This window comes from Babylonia areolata, chromosome 3 (assembly GCF_041734735.1).
Source record: "Babylonia areolata isolate BAREFJ2019XMU chromosome 3, ASM4173473v1, whole genome shotgun sequence".
NCBI classification, from domain to species: Eukaryota; Metazoa; Mollusca; class Gastropoda; order Neogastropoda; family Buccinidae; genus Babylonia; species Babylonia areolata.
The window spans coordinates 63,674,003-63,692,380 of NC_134878.1; the positions used below are offsets into that span (position 1 = coordinate 63,674,003).

Genomic DNA, 18,378 nt, shown 5'->3' on the forward strand with positions numbered 1-18,378 from the left:
ATTTCTTAACCACTTCCCCCAAGACCTTTTTTGTGTGTCGTTGTTGTTGGTTTTCCTTTCGACAACTGTACGTGACAATGCCTATCTGCCACATTCTCCCACACAGCGCTTGCATGCATGGTCTCTTTCCGGTTTTTTCAGGAGTAACGTTATTGTGGTGTAAGAAAGAAAAAAGCATGAAAAATATACATAGTACCAAGGACAGAAGGTATTCTCAGAAAGTTGAATGTAGTGAACTGGTTGCATAAAGTTCCCAGTGAAGAAATAATATCCAGCATACCCTTGGTGCCTGTGCACGTGTGTGTGTGTGTGTGTCACTGCAGCCGATATATAGTGGAGTGATGGCCTAGAGGTAACGCGTCCGCCTAGGAAGCGAGAGAATCTGAGTGCGCTGGTTCGAATCACGGCTCGGCCGCCGATATTTTCTCCCCCTCCACTAGACCTTCAGTGGTGGTCTGGACGCTAGTCATTCGGATGAGACGATAAACCGAGGCCCCGTGTGCAGCATGCACTTAGCGCACGTAAAAGAACCCACGGCAACAAAAGGGTTGTTCCTGGCAAAATTCTGTAGACTGAAAAATCCACTTCGATAGGAAAAACAAATAAAATATGCACGCAGGAAAAAATACAAAAAAATGGGTGGCGCTGTAGTGTTGCGACGCGCTCTCCCTGGGGAGAGCAGCCCGAATTTCACACAGAGAAATCTGTTGTGATAAAAAGAAATACAAATACAAATATTGCAAACTTGTGACATTTGTTCAGCCTGTGGCCAGCTCAGTAAAACTGACTTAAATAAGCTATGGGCTCAAGTTTGAAAGTTTTTGAAGTTTAATATTGACTGCTGCTGATCATTTTGTTCTTCATTCTTAATCTTTTCTTCCTTTTTTCAGTTCTCTGCCCCCTTTTTTTGCACCCAGTCAGCATCATTGTCTCCATGCTGCTCACCCTGAACCTCTTACACAGCAGCTGCTAGCTTCCTTCCATCAGTTACAGCACTGCCTTCCACAGGGAACCATCTTCAGGTTCCTGTCAGTCCACATCTGGTGACAAATGGTGGTATCTTCTCCCGGGTGCTGTAGAGCTTGGTCCTCCACAGAGTTATAATTGGCTACTGTCACTTTTGATGAGAATGGCTCTGAAGAACATGTTGAGCTGTCAGGTCTTCTTGACTGCAAGGGTAACTTCCTGGACTCCTGCTTTCGACAGCTCATCTGCCCTCATTTCCTGGGACTCCACAGTGGGCTGGGAATCACTGGACGACCACTCTTCTGGATCTTTCAACCTGTTGCTAAACGTTTTCAGGTGGGTGGAGAGTTTGATGACATGATTCTTCGGAAATCCTAAACCATTGAGGTAGCCTATTCCAGTGTTACATCTCTTGCTTTGTGGCAATACTTGCAGTGATTGTCCCTCCTCCAACAAACTGTATTTATGAGTTCTTTCACTTGGTTGATGTACATAGTTGTCCTAGAAATACAGTATGTGATGTAGTTTATAACTAAGCCAGATGGTGGATGGCTGGCTTCTGACCATTCCTTTTGTGAAGTAAAAACTGGTATTTACTCTTGCTCCATATTATCAGCTAAAACCCCAAGGATGCCATCAAACACCTCATCAACTCTTTTGCTATCTGACAAGGGGTTACATTTTCAACTTCCTGGACATTCTAAGTCATGATCAATGCAAGTAATTGAATCTATTTACCTTGGATATACATGGACCAGGTGACTGAACCATGGTCTGTAGTTAGACAGGTTAATTGTACAAGGCATAATCCCTTTTTAAACTTTCAAGAACAATGTTTTCTTGCCCGTTTCACTTACATATTCACTTCATTTCAAATTCAATGGTTCATCATGATTACTGTAGCTTCATGGACTGCCAGATTCATTTGATTGTGTATTTGTTTTGTGCAATTCAACTTCCACTGTTCCAGATTTATTTTATCATGATGAGATCCTTCTAAGCCAGTTCTGACAAAGTGATTAAAATTAATTATTAATTGCTATAAAAAGTACATTTGATGAAATAAAAGTTTGGATACCAGACAGAAAGTGGAGGCAAAACAGGGAAAGGTGATACTGAATAAGACTGGCCAGTCAAAGACACAACCAATAAGCCACATTATTCTTTAATGTATTATAAAACATAGGCATACAATGCACATTACAATCTGTTATTCTGGGCAACAATCACAAATTTTTGTTTTTTCATTTTTTTCATCCCTCCCCCCTTTTTTTTTCTTCTTGAAACAAGTGTGAATACTTAAACAAGTAATTCACCAACTGTTAAGTCTTGATACAAAAAAAAAAGAAGAAAAAAAAGAGAAAAAGTAATGTACAGAACTGAAAGAGGATAATGTCCCTTACACACCATCAACAGACGATAAATAGCCCACTCCATGTACCCAATCACCATCACAGAAACTGAACATGATGGCCACAAACCAACACCTTTCACATGACAAAAGCTTCCAACTGAACCCAAACTCAACAAACATGCACAAGTTTGTGTAATGCCATACCACTGACCACCTAACAGAGGTGAGGTACAGGGGTAGGGGGGGGGGGAGTGGGGGTGGGTGGGGGGGGGAAACAACCAGCAGATTATTGTGAAGGTATGTACATAACACAAAGGAATGAATTACCATGGCATCATCTTCTCCCTCTGCTCAACATTCTCTCGGCTTTTTTTTACACTGGCATTTCCATGAATAGAAAACCATGCATTCAGGCACACACTGCCACAGGTTTGGGCAAACCAATTGCACACGAAACGCATTCTGTCCCTCCACTGATATCCAAGTCAATACCATGGTACCGGACAAGTTGTGTGGACACAAAGACAGTTAACAGACCATGTAACTTTAGTTATCTCATATGTTGGGCACCAGATCAATCGTATGCACATCTGACAACACACCCACACCATGGCACACTGCAGTCACTCTATGTAAATCAAGACAAATCACTCTCCCATATTGCTGGGCAAATATAGTATCCGACACATACAGGTACACATACTACACAAAACCAATCCTCAGTTACACATGAGTTCGCACAACTGCAAAGATAAATCCACCCCACAATTACCCACTTCCACATGTGGAACAAATCCACGAACACATTGGGCTCATCCCAGTCAACAAACGGAAAAGCATTTGGCAATACAACAAAACACTCCAAACTCATGCATACATGTCCGCTCAAAGGGAATACTGATACACGTATCTGTCATGCATCACACAAATTCTCAGTTCTTAAAGTCCAGATAAGGCAAAGCATTTCCACACATCCCACTGCAACAGACACCCCCCTCTTCCTCACCCACAGCAACACACACACACACACACATAGGCAGGCAGTCCTTTAGTTATCCAAATCGACATAGGGCAGAATATGCAGCTGGTTGCCCTCATAGGAAGGCAGGGTAACCACCTGTTGCCAGGAGGTCCAGTCACCATTCATGTCATACAGTCCATTGATGCCAGGTAGCTGCTCACTGTGCAGATGGTCCACAGCCTCCTCTGTGACTGGCGCTGGTTCCGGCAGCTCAAAGAAGTCCACAGCATCCCAGTCAATGTCATAATCCACAGGAGGCAGCTGAGCATAGATCTCCTCCAAGGTCAAGGCAGAACCTGTACGTTCAGCCTGCGAGGTTGAGGGCAGCAGTGGAGATGTGGCGTCTCTGCTGTTTTCCTCCTTGGGTGCTGGCTCTGACAGGTCCTGCCTGCTGGTGGAGGCCATGTCAAGGTTGTCTTTGGAATAAAGACTGCTGCACGTGCCCCCCTCCCCTGTCCCCTGGCCCGGGTCAGGCAGGAGGTCATCCTTGAAAGGACTGTACTCACCCATGGGTGAGGAAGGGTCTGAGGTGTTGAGGAAACGCTCCACCAGTTCACTCTTCACCTGGCTCAGCGTGACGTTGGACGGGGGCACAGACATCACCTCGCTTTTCCTTGGTCGTCCCCGCTTCCCTCGAGGCTTCATCCCTGCCGGCAAGACGGACCCCAGCACGTCCTGCTCTTGCTCTATCTGATTGGTGCGCAGTTTGGTCATGATGCTGTGGCCTATCTTGGAGCCATTGTTCTTCTTCTGCAGATCCTCTATCAATTGCTCTGTGGTTTTCACTTTGTGTTTATCACGGGACGGCCGGTCAAAGGACTGAGCAGACAGATTGGACTCGGTGCTTTCCTGGTGGATCAAGAAACTGTCCGAATGTGAGTGAGGAAGAGACAGGTTCTCTTCACTAGCAGTTCTGGGCAAGTGCGGTGAGGAGACCTGCCGACTATGGACACTTGACATGGAAGCAACAGAGTGAACCCTGGAGGCCTCCTGTGCTGCTACCTGTTTCTTACTGGATTTGGAAGCGTACCCATTGATCACTTTACTGTGTCTATGGCTGTTTGCTGAAAGACTGGACGATTCTAATCTGGGTTGTTTGCTACTTTCTTCAGGTGGGGAATCGGACATCTCCCGAGCCCTTTTTCTATTTGCCATGTTTGTTTTAGACAATTCTCTTTGATCTTTGAAATTCTTATTGTTAGAGTTCAAGGACAAAGTAGTTTTCATGGAATGGTTGTGTGGATGGGCACTATCTGAACCACCTGCTCTAGATGACTTACAGGAAGACTCTTCATCAGAATCCTGCCTACCCCTGTCCACTTCGTCGCTCAACCTGTCCAGATGATGCTCACTGTGAAAAGCTGAGATGGATGGCTTATCCCCAACATTAGCTAAGTCACTGGTGGATGCCCCTTTCCTCAGCCTGCCCCTGTCAGTGGCCTCGACATGCTCCTGTCTGATGGACAGTGCAGACTGTAACCGTGGAGACTGACCAGCAGATTGTGCCAACAGCGGACTGCCCTTGGTCTTGCCAAGACCCACCCCGGCTGGTGAGGTCACCCGTCCTGACAGCAGTGGTGACGCCACACGAGCAGGGATCTTAGACTCCACTCGACTAGACACGGCTGGTGACAGGACCCGGGCTGGCACCGTCGGGGAAGATGTGCGGGCAGCCAGTGCAGGGGAGGCCACCTTGGATCGAGCACCAGGCAAGGCAGGGGAGGCGACCTTCTGTGCAGCCGCTGACGAGGCAGGGGCCACCCCGTTGGTCCCCATACCCGGAGATGACACTTTGCTGCGGCTGACTGCCGCCACAGGTCTGCTAACTGCCAGTGCCGGCGAAGCATTCTTCTTGCCCAACTGCTTGGGCGTGCCGGGTCTGGCCTGCGCAGGGGACACTCTTCCTGGAGCCGGGGAAACCAGACGGCCAGTGGAGGCCACACGAGACAGAGCTGGGGAGACGGCAGGACTAGAACGCAGCTGACTGATGGCTGGGTGGGTGGGCCCTGGGACACTGCCATTCACAGAGGGGGTTTCGTCCAAGATCTTCTTCCAGTTCCTCACCAGCTGCTTTACACGCTTGGCCAGCTTCTCGTTTTTAATCTTCCGGCGCAGATCGTTGACCATTTTGCCAATCTTTGTCTCCTGCAACACAAATACAGTCACATGAAAGAAAATACAAGCAAAGACCTTTTGCTCTTGAATATGACCTATCCTTAAGTGATTTGGCCTTGTGCTACTTTTGACATTAAACATCTCCCAACAACATTCCCGTGGATAGTCTTTTTTCTCTCCTTTCATTTTTCCAGTTTCCCCTCTCTCCTCAAGTATGTATGTTGCTTCCAAACTGTTACCACGGAAAACACTGCTGGATGTGGTTTCTCTCTGCTGAAGAAGAAGAGCCAGGGAAAGTATTAGGTGTGTATTCTAATCACTTAACATTTCTCAATCTCTCTTTCCTTTTTAAAACTCCCCAGTGCACTTGAGCAAAGAAAATACACTGATAAGAAACTGAAGAAAGATTTACTTCCCATTTTTAAAAGCTTCTTGAACAAACAATGTTTATTTCATTTTTACACATTTAATCAAAATTAATTTTAAAATGTTAAAAAAGTGTCAACTGAATGGGAATACAAAAGAACTTATTTTAAAATGTTACATCATTGCTTATACTTACAGCCTTAACTACACAGGGCGGATTAATTGTATTATTACTATTACTTTGTCACAACAAATTCTTCTGCGGTCTCATGTGAGATTCAGGCTACTCTCCTCTCCCCTGGGAGAGAGTGTTACTTCAGTGCAGTGCTACCCCCCCCCCCCCCCCCTTTTTTTTTTTTTTCCATTCTGCCTGCAAGTGTATTTCACTATTTATTTTCCTATCAAAGTGAATATTTCTACAGAATTTTACCAAGGACAACCCTTTTGTTGCCCTGGATTCTTTTATGGGCGCTAAGTGCATACAATACATGGGACCTTGTGTTATCATCTCATCCAGACACTGATGTAGATGGAGTCATTCTGAATGTTCTGTCCAGATTTTCTTCTTTTTTCCTTTAATGGTAGACAAGAAATAAAACAGAAACAACCCAATCACATCTTGTGGATCTGGATGCAAAACACGAAGCTTGAATAGACGAAGTAAAACTATCACAATTTGGAAATCCGGATTAACCAAGAAGACTTTCTATAAAATAAAATAAAAATTTTAAATAATTTTTTTTTAAAAAGAAAAGAAAGAAAAAAACAACAACCCATAACTGGTTTCCATGGAAGGAATTTTCAGTTCTCTATGATTAATCCAAATTTGGCACTGACAAAGTATTTCCAAAGGAAAAATTGTTAAAGTTTACCCATGGACAAACACAAACACACACAGAGACAACCAAAACAGCAGGTTAGTACATAGACCACCGTCGTGTGTAAATACACACGTGAGCCAAAAATGCCAGCAAGCAACTCACACATCCCAGGCAACAAAAAAACAACAAAAAACAGTGATTCATAAGTGATAAAAATAGCCAATTACTAAATCCAGAAAACTTCAACAAATAATGAAGTAAAAGAAATTATAGAAGAAAAAAAAAAGTGATTATTGGTGTATGGACTTGCAAGGAAGGAAATGAAGAGACAAGGGAAAAGGCAAAAAATTAAGTGTGTGATAGAAAACAGGAAAGTTCAGATGTGGGGTTACTGTATATACTATAAGAACTCCAGCATCCCCAAAGGGGAACTGTAGTTGGCAAGAACAAAGAAAATATATTTTACAGATAAAATTCTGGCATGCCCTTTCCAGTGGTATTCTGCACTGCACTGTTGAGTGATGTGCACAAACATGAAAAAGCGAAAGTCAGCAAGATTTAAATGCTTACAATCAGGCCTACCGTATCATTCACATGGATAGCAGATAAAATGCTGGTGTTGTACCTTACCATATACACACAGAATTTGACTGACAGACACAAACAACAGGAACAGGTTAATTACATGTAATATGTATTTTGCTTAAAAATTAGCATACTTTCATATAAACTCATACTTAATAAACAATCAGAAACCTTTGAACTAAATTAAAATGGTTCAAACTAACCAGATCTCGCCGAGGAGAACAATACGTGCACCAAAAACTAAAATGCATTCATCTACCTAGCAGCACTGGCCAACTGAATGAAAGAAAATCAAATGTTCCATTACTGGATTTAAACTATACTTTTCCAACCTCTCAGTTCTTGTTGGCACTAACTGTACTGTTTACAAAAAGAACAGCTGTTTCTGTTGTGTGTTATTCATTTCCGCATTTCTTTTGAATTGAAAACTTATCATGAAAGACTCAAGACAAATACATGTCACTTACACTGTGTGTCTTCTCTTCATTTTCACAGAATCAGTATCCCTCTCTTTAAAACTTTGTTTCAAGTTTCACAAGAGCACCAAAATTTTGAATTTCTGTGCTAAAAATACAAGACTGCAAAGCAACTTACCAAGTCTTGAAAAAATAACTGTCAAATATGTACCTTCAATTTTGATTACTTTCCTATCTGAAAAAAAAAAAAGCAAAAAAAAAAACAAAAAACAAAACAACAACAGGCTTAACTGATAGAGAAAACAATGTTGAAGCCAGAAAGGAAACTGGCATGTTGTAATATCAAAATATGGTAACAGCACTTGAAAATCCATTATCCAGAACACCAGAAGGCAGTTACTCATGAAGGTGTGACAGAACATTGTCTCTCACCATTTCAGTGTCCATCTTACCTGTGACTTCAGTTTTAGTGTCCTCAAAATGAGCACAACTCAAAGGGACATTTGTCAAGGAACAGTCATCCACAGAACAATGCAGATGACTGCCCTTGCCTGTCTGTTACTTGTATCAGTTTGCCCCCAACTGCGTAAGGATTTCCTGCTGTTCCAATTCCATCGACAGCCCATGATGAAGTCCCAAGTTCTTGCAAATCACATCTGCCTTCCATCACTCTCTCTCCAACATCAATGCACTCAGGGAACCTCTTCAAACTCTTTCACTTGCCAACTCTCTTTGGAAGGCACACTGATACCCATTTGCACAAAGAAGAGAGTTGCAAAAGGCAAGTGAGAGTGGAACTGAAGCATCATCAGCCGAAATCCTAACAACATGAACAAAGACAGAGGAATATGATTAATGTGTCCATCCTTGAATAAGGTACTCACAGTAATGAAATAGACATGAACTAACTTCATTTTCTGTTTTAAATGGTTACGCATTGTACAAAAAAACAATGAGGAATATAAAAGTGAATACAGAATTTTAATGTGACTTGTTTTACTGAAAATGATGAGAGATGAATCCACTAAATGAGTAAACAATCAAACATGTTTCTAACGTAAAATACTCAGCAAGCTTATCCGCAACTTATTTTCACAGATCCCTTCCTGTGTTCTCCCATTCTGTTTTCTAGGTTTAATTAAATGAAGACAGAAAGTCAACACACACATATATGTGATCTGTTGATCAACAAGTGGACACAAACATCTATTAGTAAAACTATCATTTCAAACCAATTCTACTTTTTACTGCTAGGAAACAAAAGCACTTCTGTTTGATCAACAAAGTATTCTAGCATGATTTGCCCTGTGAAACTTATTCATCAGTAAAATCAATGTGAACAGAGAAAAACAAACAAACAAACAAAAAGCAACATTCCATTTCAAACAAGAATAGCTCTTGAAATATTTTAACACTGAACTTCTCCAAAAACTGATCTTTTCAATGGCATACTATACGCCCCAACACTCTTCAATTGCACATTACTTTTGCTGTGCACTTAAACCTTTCACCTTCTGTAACATTCCTGTTCAGTCTGCCATACATGGATTTTAACTGTCCTGATCATGGATTTGGCATGTCTGTTTCTACTTTGTGATACACAAATACATTTCTATTCAAATTTACAATTTTCTTGTTATTTTGGGGATATCTTTTTGGCCTCCACATAAATTTACTTGTTTGTTTGCTTGTAAGGTTAACAGATGACCTCCCATGACTTTACACCCCTCTGTATACGAAACAATATTTGTTCCACCATTATTCATTGCATCTGAGAAAAACACAATCCTAACCTTTTTTTTTTTTTTTTTTTTTTTGAAATGCCAAGGAATGTCAGTCTGCCTGTCCTGTCCAACAACTGCTGCTAAAGTATGACCTTCTATTGAGCATGATTTGTGCAATCACTAATCTTTCATCCAGAGTTAATTTCTTACTCAAACTCAAAGTCACGGTGCCATTGACTCCCACTTGTCTCAGATCTCAAGAAAGAATTGAGGAAGTCAGTTTGGTAAATGTACAGTTCTGAATGATGCTGCTTTTCCAAATGAAAAGTCATCACAGAAACTATTCAAATACACTGCAAAAATCAAAGACATAATAAGGGCACGGACAGAGACAAGGCAATGGAAGGGATTTCAAGATAAGGGACATTCCAAATTCTGTGAAAACATGCGTCTAGTAAAATACTAGTATGCCCAATATTATCTGCATTTTCTGGGGACTGGACTTCGAAGGTTCATTTGCTAAGTCATTCCGTGGATCTATGCAGATGCATAAAAAATATCAACAATTAGCATCACAGCACTTGCCCATGACATTTACTGGTATCTAATATATATATAACATACTACAAAAAAATGTACAAAAGTCTTTACAAAATTATATGTGCAAACTATATAAATTCACATGAATACCAATCTGTATCAGTGTATGACTCTATATTATCAACTATAAGCAAATATACAATTCATAAACCATTACAAAGTCATCTCTCATCCTTAACCAACTAACAATATAATTTCCTTGTTAACGGTGCCATCTGATGTCTTGTTCAGTTGTTAACTTGTTGCAATCAATGCATTGGCAGCCTGAGAACTCTTTCACGTTTGATGCATCTTGCAATCTCAACTAAGAGCTGCAATAAAACAAAACTAATAATAACAATCAAAGATAGTATCATTACTGATCATGTTACCTCCAGGGTGGCTCTTGTGATGGGATACTTCTCCAGGACGGAGACCATCTCCACCACTGTTGCATCATCGACCTGAACACACAAACACAATCAAAAAAATTAAAACTTACTTGAAGCATGTTTCACGAATTATAGAAACTACAAACACCATAGTTCATACATGCATGCATTCAATGATGCACTTTATTCAAGAATATTTTCGGTACATGAGACTAATATACCAGTATCTAACAAAGGCAAGAACCAATTTGGAAAACACATGAAATGAATCCATTTCCTTTCATCATTCCTCCTAATCTCCTTCCCCCATGATGAAACTTTGCATAGCAAAAACAGTCAAATTAAAATCAACTGACTCTGAACGACAAGCAGCAGCAAGCAATTGACAGCCATCAATTTGATGGTCTTTCCTGTGATACAAATCGGGTTCAGGTAATTTTGAACAACCACTAAAAATAAACTCAGTTCTAGTGTCTATGGCAACTGGTTGGGTGCATTTGAGGAATCTTTTGACACACTTTCTCCCATCTTTAACACTAGTATAAACTGATGGAGAATACTATAGCCTATCAATATCATCTATCTCTCATCAGCCTGGGAAAATGCCAGTTCAAAGGAATTAGTTACCAATAAATTTAGAGAATGTAAAAGAACAAGTTTTCCCTGTCAAATTCTGTAGAGAAATCCAGTTTAAATAGTTCAATGAAAACATATACACCTTGCCTACACTCAAAAGCATATAGACAGAAAAAAATGCTGGTGCTGGATTATGACATATTAGTGATTTACAACTGACATCAGTGTTTCTTGATCTTTACCACAATAGAAGATTCTAGTTTCTGTCCAACTGAACAATTTTCAATAGTTAATGCAATATGCAACTTAAAAGTATGCATACATTCTAACTTCTAAGGTTTATTGGCCAAAAGGTCATGTTTTAGCAGGGTCAGAAAATATAGCTCTCATGGTGACCTCAGTTTCGATACCCCTCCACTTCCGTGCTTGGGGTGAGTCCTGTCAATGTCGTCAGTGTCGGCAGATTCATGGGGGGCTGTTGTTTGAGGGACGTGGTGGCGGTCTCCACTCTGGGAGGGACGCTCACTCAGTCTGGCTCCGCGACTAAGCCATTATTGTCGTTAGTAGGGGGCTTAGTAGGTGGTGTCCTAAGTACGTTAAAACAGAACAGGCACCACTGAACACCACCGAAGTGACTCAGCAGCAGTGCAGGGTCTCCTCAGGTGTGTGGCCTCCTGGCGACCTAACATCGATGGTTCCCTGTGGACTGCCGACGCTGGAACTGCGACGGACGAACCCGGGTGTGGCTGTGTATGGGGGAATCTAAAATGAGCGGCGTGGGAGTAATGCCACTGAAACGGTGCAGATGATGGGGCAGCAAAAAAAAAAAAAAAAAAAAAAAAAAAAAATATATTCCATCTGGTGCTGGCCAGAGAATTTTACATGCCCACTGCAAACGCCCATGCCACAAATCATGGCAAGAGCATAACTCTATGGCGGAGTCTCCTCTGCAAGCAGCTTGACTCTGCCAATATACAACAGTAACATATACAAGCTTAGTCTGCATGCAATGGCATTAGTATGGAAGCCACAAGCAGCATATTCACCAACACATAAGCAACATATTAACCACTTGGCTATGACATCATGTATCACCACTTCTACATTACTTTCAATGGACTTCTAAAATTAACTCACACCATCAAGAGGAACGCGCTATAATTAATCACCTCGGTGTATGCGCCTGTACATACAGTCAAGCATATTGAAAACATCAGAGTGCATGAGACTGGACACCCCTTGAGAGTACTAAAGATCAATTCAATGAGGCATATAAAAAATCAATACAATCAATGAAGTGCAGAAACTGATATTGACTCAGTTTTCTTATTAGTTTCTACTACTAGTACTACTACTAATAATAATAATCATATTTGGAGGTGCATTTTTCTGAACAAACTGAAGTACTGGTACTAAGTGGAAAAAGTCAAGAAAAAAAAGGTGCTTGACAACATGCATCACATCAAAACAAGATAACACTGGCAGTCCTCAACAGAAATGTATACTCTGCAACAGTCAACTCTATACATATTATCAAGGAAGCAAGGGGAATAAATCAGAAAACCATTCAAGACCCTAATCATATAAAAGATTTTCTGAAAATCTTTTTGCTTTTGCTAAATTATTTTATGGTAGTCATTTTTGGCTATGACCATCAGAACAGCAGAGGAGGTAACTGCTATCTGGGCTAGAATTTGATTATGTGGAGAGTGTCTTTCCCAAGTTTAATCCCCACTCTCTCAGCGAAGAGGGTTTTAGGACAGTCGGCGCTGGGATGATCCCCAAGGCCAACTAGCCCCCAAGGCTGCAGCACTAAAAGCTGTTATTCCCATTTAAGATGCACAAACTACCTGCAACTGTTTGACAATTTTTCAATCAATAGAGAACTCTGCTAATGGGTCTTTTAGGCCATTGTGTGCGCGAGCGCATGTTTGTGTATGTGTGGTCTCTAAGTGTGTGAGCGTGCATATGTGTGTAGAGAGAGAAAAGAGGGGGATAAACACAGCTTCTTTCTTCTAGTTTTCTTCACATTTTCAAGAAAGGAAGGGGGAAATGGTGTGACAGATGGGGTAGAACAGGGATGGGATGATCTGCCCATGGAGCAAAATATCTTCCCTTTCATGCTTATTTAAAAAAAAAAAATTAAATAAATCATGTTGAATATAAACAATTCTTTAAACTCAATGATTCATCTAACTCAAAGCACCATATCAACAGGTCTTTATTCTAACATATAGGAAGAAAATAGTTATAAAACAACACAATTCATTGTTAACAATTTCATGTCTTGACAGGGAAGGTGGCTTCTCCTGTTGTCTGTGTAATATGCTGACAGCTAAGACAAACACCAATTTAATACACTTATACAGTTTCTGGGTGTCGTTTTTCACTTTAGATTGGGAGGACAATGTGGTGTCTCTTAAAAAATTAAAAAAATGGGGGGAGTGGGATGGGTGGGGGAGAAAGCAATGGTTGTAGGGTATAAAAGTATTAAAACTTATCAAAACTAAAAGGGATACTCACCATTTTGCTCACATATTGGCCCTAAAAAAATGAAAACACTTTGCCTCCACCTAGTCTCCATTCTGTTCATTATGGAATCAATATTTGGGGGTGGGGGGCAAAGCAAACAGTATAAAGTTATTATTAACACTAAGTTCTGCACATTATTTCAAGCTACCTGTTTTTAGCAATAACTGGTGATACACCAAAACTGCCGACACATATGTTTAACCATTTGTCTTTTAGTTCTGTTCTGAAACAAGAATGGATGTTTTGGGAGGCGTGCAGGGGTTGGGGTGAGGAAGACGTGGTAGTATGGTGGTTTGGGGAAGTGCTGATCTTGCCAAATTAAACACCATGACAATCTGAAATCCCATTCTGGGAACGTGTATAGACGTGCCGTCTACTGGGACAAAAGTTTCGACAAACTCTTTATAATCATACCACTCCTTTATCATTTGTTAATTTTCCCACCATTTCACCTGCTGACAAATTCTATCAAGAATGACTAGTTACGAATAAACCTTCAGCCGTACGCTGGATCTTGCTGAATTTCCTAACATGGTCACAAGATGCTTTCCTACCAATTTCAGTTGGCGTTGACTTCGAGGGTAGGTTTGAAGAATCCGAGGGCAAAAAATCACAAAGAACGACTACCACACACTTTAATCTCACAGTACTGTCTAAACGTCCCAAGACGGAGCAGCCAACAGCTTGGCAACGGGGAAAAAATCCTTCATTTCGCACCTCAAATGCAATCACGAATGATCATGTGGGGGCTTCCACACTGGCCTGTCAACCTAGGGCACGCTGTCTGATCTACAAATGGAATGCAGTACCTTCTTGTCAAAATCTCTACGGTGTTTAAGTTTTCTCTGTTAAGAAGATAGACAAAGAACATCCTGAAGTCCAAGGATTTGTTGGCATATGTCTGTTTACTTTAACCTTTCCATGTATGCACCATCTGACCATGCTTCCTTCTGAACCAAGAGCAGGTCAAACAAATGAAACGTGCAAAATTACAAAACTCGTCTACAAGGCATTATTTCTTACATCATTTTCGTCATCGAGTGCCTTCACAAGTTTTTCCTTGATCTCGTCTGGAATAGGAAGCATCAGGAAGGCCACAGTTGCCAAATTTTAGCGAGTTTTGCTCGCTGACAGTAAGACGTCGACCCACCAGTATGGCGGACACCGTCCATATACTGATCCTGTGCTCGTCGACGCACTGACATCTGGGAAGTCTCTCTCAGTGGCATGACGTCAAATGCCGAACAAGCGAACGGCTCGAGTCGCGCTCACCAACTCGGTTGCAGAATGATGCAAATGAGCCCTTGCGTAGAATACACCCATTCTCATTGGCCAAAATCTATGGTGGTTTTCTCACCTAAAATGTTATTGGCTTCCTACTCGGCGTTCTTCCGGTCAAGGTCATATTATCAAGGGAACTAAACCAGTGCTGGAGACTGTTGTTTACGGTTGGTAAGTCGCTTGAGCGTTAAAACAGAAAGTAGGGTTCCCGAGTCACTTACTGCTAATACGATACTAATTTCAAACGATGATAATAAGCATTTCTTTTAAAAAGTACGAGTAATTTCTTTTCAACAGATCTAAATCAACAATCCCTTACGAATATGACGAAACTTTATCAGTTGTGCGTGGATATCGTTTTTGTTTTGTGTTTGTTTTTGGGTTTTTTTCATTCACTTTTCAATCATAAGTCGACGGGTGCAATAGCCGAAAGGTTAAAGCGTTGGACTTTCAGTCTGAGGATCCCGCGTTTGAATCTCGGTAACGGCGCCTGGTGGGTAAAAGATGGAGATTTATCCGATCTCCCAGGTCAACATATGTGCAGACCTGCCAGTGCCTGAACCCCCTTCGTGTATATACGCCAGCAGAAGATCAAATATGCACGTTAAAGATCCTGTAATCCATGTCAGCGTTCGGTGGGTTATGGAAACAAGAACATACCCAGCAAGCACAACCCCGAAAACGGAATATGGCTGCCTACATGGCAGGGTACAAACGATCATACACGTAAAAGCCCACTGACTCGTGTACAAACGAGTGTACGTGGGAGTTGCAGCCCACGAACGCAGAAGAAGACTAAAGAAATCGTAAGTGTATTTAGTATTTACGCGAACAGTTAACTGTTTCGTTAAAGAACAGAAATGAACAGTAGGTTGAATAAGAGCAAATTGGTATGTTCGAAAATGGAACCTCGCAATAGTGTACTTTATATTTATAATTATAAATATGACTATATATATAATTTTGTTTATATATGTATATAGATATATATATGTGTGTGTGTGTGTATGTGTGTGTATATATATATATGTGTTATATATATATATATATATATATATATATATATCTTATTATTTTACATCATTTATAGCAAGGAAATGTACACAAATCGAACTAAACCCCCAACTTGATCGTTTTTTCTTGTCAACCTGTTTGCAGAACAAATACAACTAGGCACATCATACATACTGCAATGCAGAATACACAAAACATTACAATCAAAAGGTTATCAAAAGATCTATTTAAAGATGGAGGGATGACCGAGAGGTAACGCGTCCGCCTAGGAAGCGAGAGGTTCTGAGCGCAGTGATTTGAATCACGGTACAGTCGCCGATATTTTCTCCCCATCCACGTACTAGACCTTGAGTGGTGGTCTGGATACTAGTCCTTCGGATGAGACGATAAACCGAGGTCCCGTGTGCAGCATGCACGTAGCGCACGTAAAAGATCCCACGGCAACAAAAGGGGTTGTCCCTGGCAAAATTCTGTAGAAAAATCCACTTCGATAGGAAAAACAATCAAAAACAGCACGCAGGAAATTTTTTTTTAAATAATAGAAAAAGCTCTCAGTGTAGCAACACGCTCTCCCTGGGGAGAGCAGCCCCGGCGAATTTCACACAGAAAAATCTGCTGTGACAAAAATGAGAAATACAATACAATACAATACAAATATGTGTATACGGCATGAAAATATTGGACTTGGTGAACCCCCTTTTTCAGACTATTTGGAGCAACCACATACTGTATTTTCTTATATGTTTTGTACACACATGTATTCATGTGGAGACATGGCTTAATGATAGAGTGCCAATTACCATAGTATGGACCAGTAATTTTACCCACATCTCCACTAGACCATGAGTGGTTATCTGGATGCTAGTCTTTCGAATAAACCAAGGTCCAGTGAACAACATGCACTTGGCACACGTAAAAGAACCCACAGCAACTGAAACAAGACACTGCATTATGGAGTAATGTCATGCTTACACTTCTTTTTTCAACTGGCACTCATCAGCATCTCCCCACGAGCTTCTTCTTTATCTCTACATCTAAATCTACGCACGCACGCACGCACGCACACACACACACACACACACACACACACACACACACACACACACACACACACACACACCACAGAGCGTCTGCTAATTCTAGCCTGTAAAATCTCTGATGATGCGCTGAACACACCCATGTCTGACAGGTGGGGCTTGCCGCTAGGGACAGGGACCACGGCTGCACCATGAACATCGGTGCCGTCCCCAAACCGGCGCTCTTCAGCCGCTGCCCTGTCCTGTTCAGCCGGCTCCACAAAGCCAACATCGCCTACCTGGCTTCCATCACCAGGCGTTGCCATTATCAGTCCAGTCTGGGACCTTTCGATCCAGTTGTCCAGCACACGTCATCTGATCCATCTCAGAGCGGTGGCACGGCACGTACACTGCATGAGGACACTTCCGACACGGCCAGCAGTGCCACCAGCCATCAGCAACTACATACCATTGCATCAGCATCAGTCAAACCTACAGCAACAGCTGTCTGGGAAGATGTCAAACAGTTGAAGTATGCTCCTGTTCCTGCCCTCTTTAGTGGCTGCGCTGGCCTGATTCCCTTTGTGCTTCCTCCAGCGTACATGGTTATGACAGGAACCTTCCTTTCACACTGGGCCTTCGTTCAGAACGTCTATGGAACTTGCATGTTGTCATTCATAGGCGGAATTCGATGGGGATACTTCATCAACCCAGATAGCCCCATGAGGGGCACTTGGGGTAATTTTCTGGTCAGCGGGTATCCTTTTATGATGGCCTGGATGGCTTCAATGATGCCTCCAACATCGAGCACGTTAACTCTGATGGGTGGTTTCGCTGGAGCCGCGTATGTCGACACTATCCTCCAAGGTTACCCACCTTGGTACAAAGGATTACGGTTCATTGTCAGTTTAGGGGCGTTGTTGTCGTTGTGGACAGTGCTCCTGTGCAAAGCAACACTCAGTCCACCCAAAAATGCGGCGCTGTTTGTAAGTGCGGGAGGCGAATCACCAACACCTGCTGATGCTGGTGGAACAGACGACCAGAACGAAAATGAGAAAACTGAGGAGATAAGTGAACAAAAAGTTGAAGTTGAAAAACAGCAACAAAGCTGAAATAAATATATGTGGATGTGTCAAGTTTGGATTATAAAAAAAAAAAAGAATATGAGTATGCACACACACACACACACACACACACACACACACACACACACACACGCACGCGCACACACAGACACACACACACACACACACACACACACACACACACACACACACACACACACACACCCAAAACAAAACAAAAAAAACATGCAATTTGAAACGTAATATGATACACTGATGTTTATATGTATATTTTATTTTAAGAAAATATTTTTGAGCGCTCTTCGTTTTGATGGAAACTGTATTCAGCCAACCACCTACAAACCAAGCATGTGCCTAGAAATATTGCTGTGGACTTCAAAAAAACATTTTCAGGAAACAGTACAGGTAAACAAATAAACTGTACAATTCTATTTGTTTTCCATATACAATTCCTATTTTGTTGGTGTTATGAAAGAGGTGAGTGTGTGAGAAAATGGTGTGGTATTTACAAAAGTGCCTTTTCTTTGAAGAAAAA

General features: G+C 41.6%; 2 protein-coding genes across 2 annotated transcripts; one reads left to right on the forward strand and one right to left on the reverse strand.

Moving 5' to 3' along the window:
* Nucleotides 1–2,117: 2,117 nt before the first annotated feature.
* LOC143280191 (uncharacterized) lies at nt 2,118–14,674 on the reverse strand. Its single transcript, XM_076584798.1, has 3 exons — nt 14,471–14,674; nt 10,340–10,411; nt 2,118–5,486 (listed from the first exon to the last, which is right to left on the reverse strand). The coding sequence occupies exons 1-3, from the start codon at nt 14,531–14,533 to the stop codon at nt 3,369–3,371; spliced, it is 2,253 nt and encodes a 750-aa protein (XP_076440913.1). The 5' UTR covers nt 14,534–14,674; the 3' UTR covers nt 2,118–3,368.
* Nucleotides 14,675–14,873: 199 nt separating this feature from the next.
* Nucleotides 14,874–17,911, forward strand: LOC143280674 (uncharacterized). The gene is made up of 2 exons (XM_076585410.1): nt 14,874–14,899; nt 16,932–17,911. Exon 2 carries the CDS (start codon nt 16,971–16,973, stop codon nt 17,868–17,870), a length of 900 nt encoding a protein of 299 aa, XP_076441525.1. The 5' UTR covers nt 14,874–14,899; nt 16,932–16,970; the 3' UTR covers nt 17,871–17,911.
* Nucleotides 17,912–18,378: the final 467 nt, after the last annotated feature.

Excerpts from the sequence above, each read along its gene's own strand:
- LOC143280674 (XM_076585410.1), top strand. The coding sequence starts at position 16,971 with ATGAACATCGGTGCCGTCCCCAAACCGGCGCTCTTCAGCCGCTGCCCT.
- LOC143280191 (XM_076584798.1), bottom strand. The coding sequence starts at position 14,533 with ATGCTTCCTATTCCAGACGAGATCAAGGAAAAACTTGTGAAGGCACTC. Across the intron at positions 10,412-14,470 it reads CACTCGATGACGAAAATGAT|GTCGATGATGCAACAGTGGT; the intron begins GTAAGAAATAAT and ends TTGTGTGTTCAG. Across the intron at positions 5,487-10,339 it reads TCACAAGAGCCACCCTGGAG|GAGACAAAGATTGGCAAAAT; the intron begins GTAACATGATCA and ends TTTGTGTTGCAG.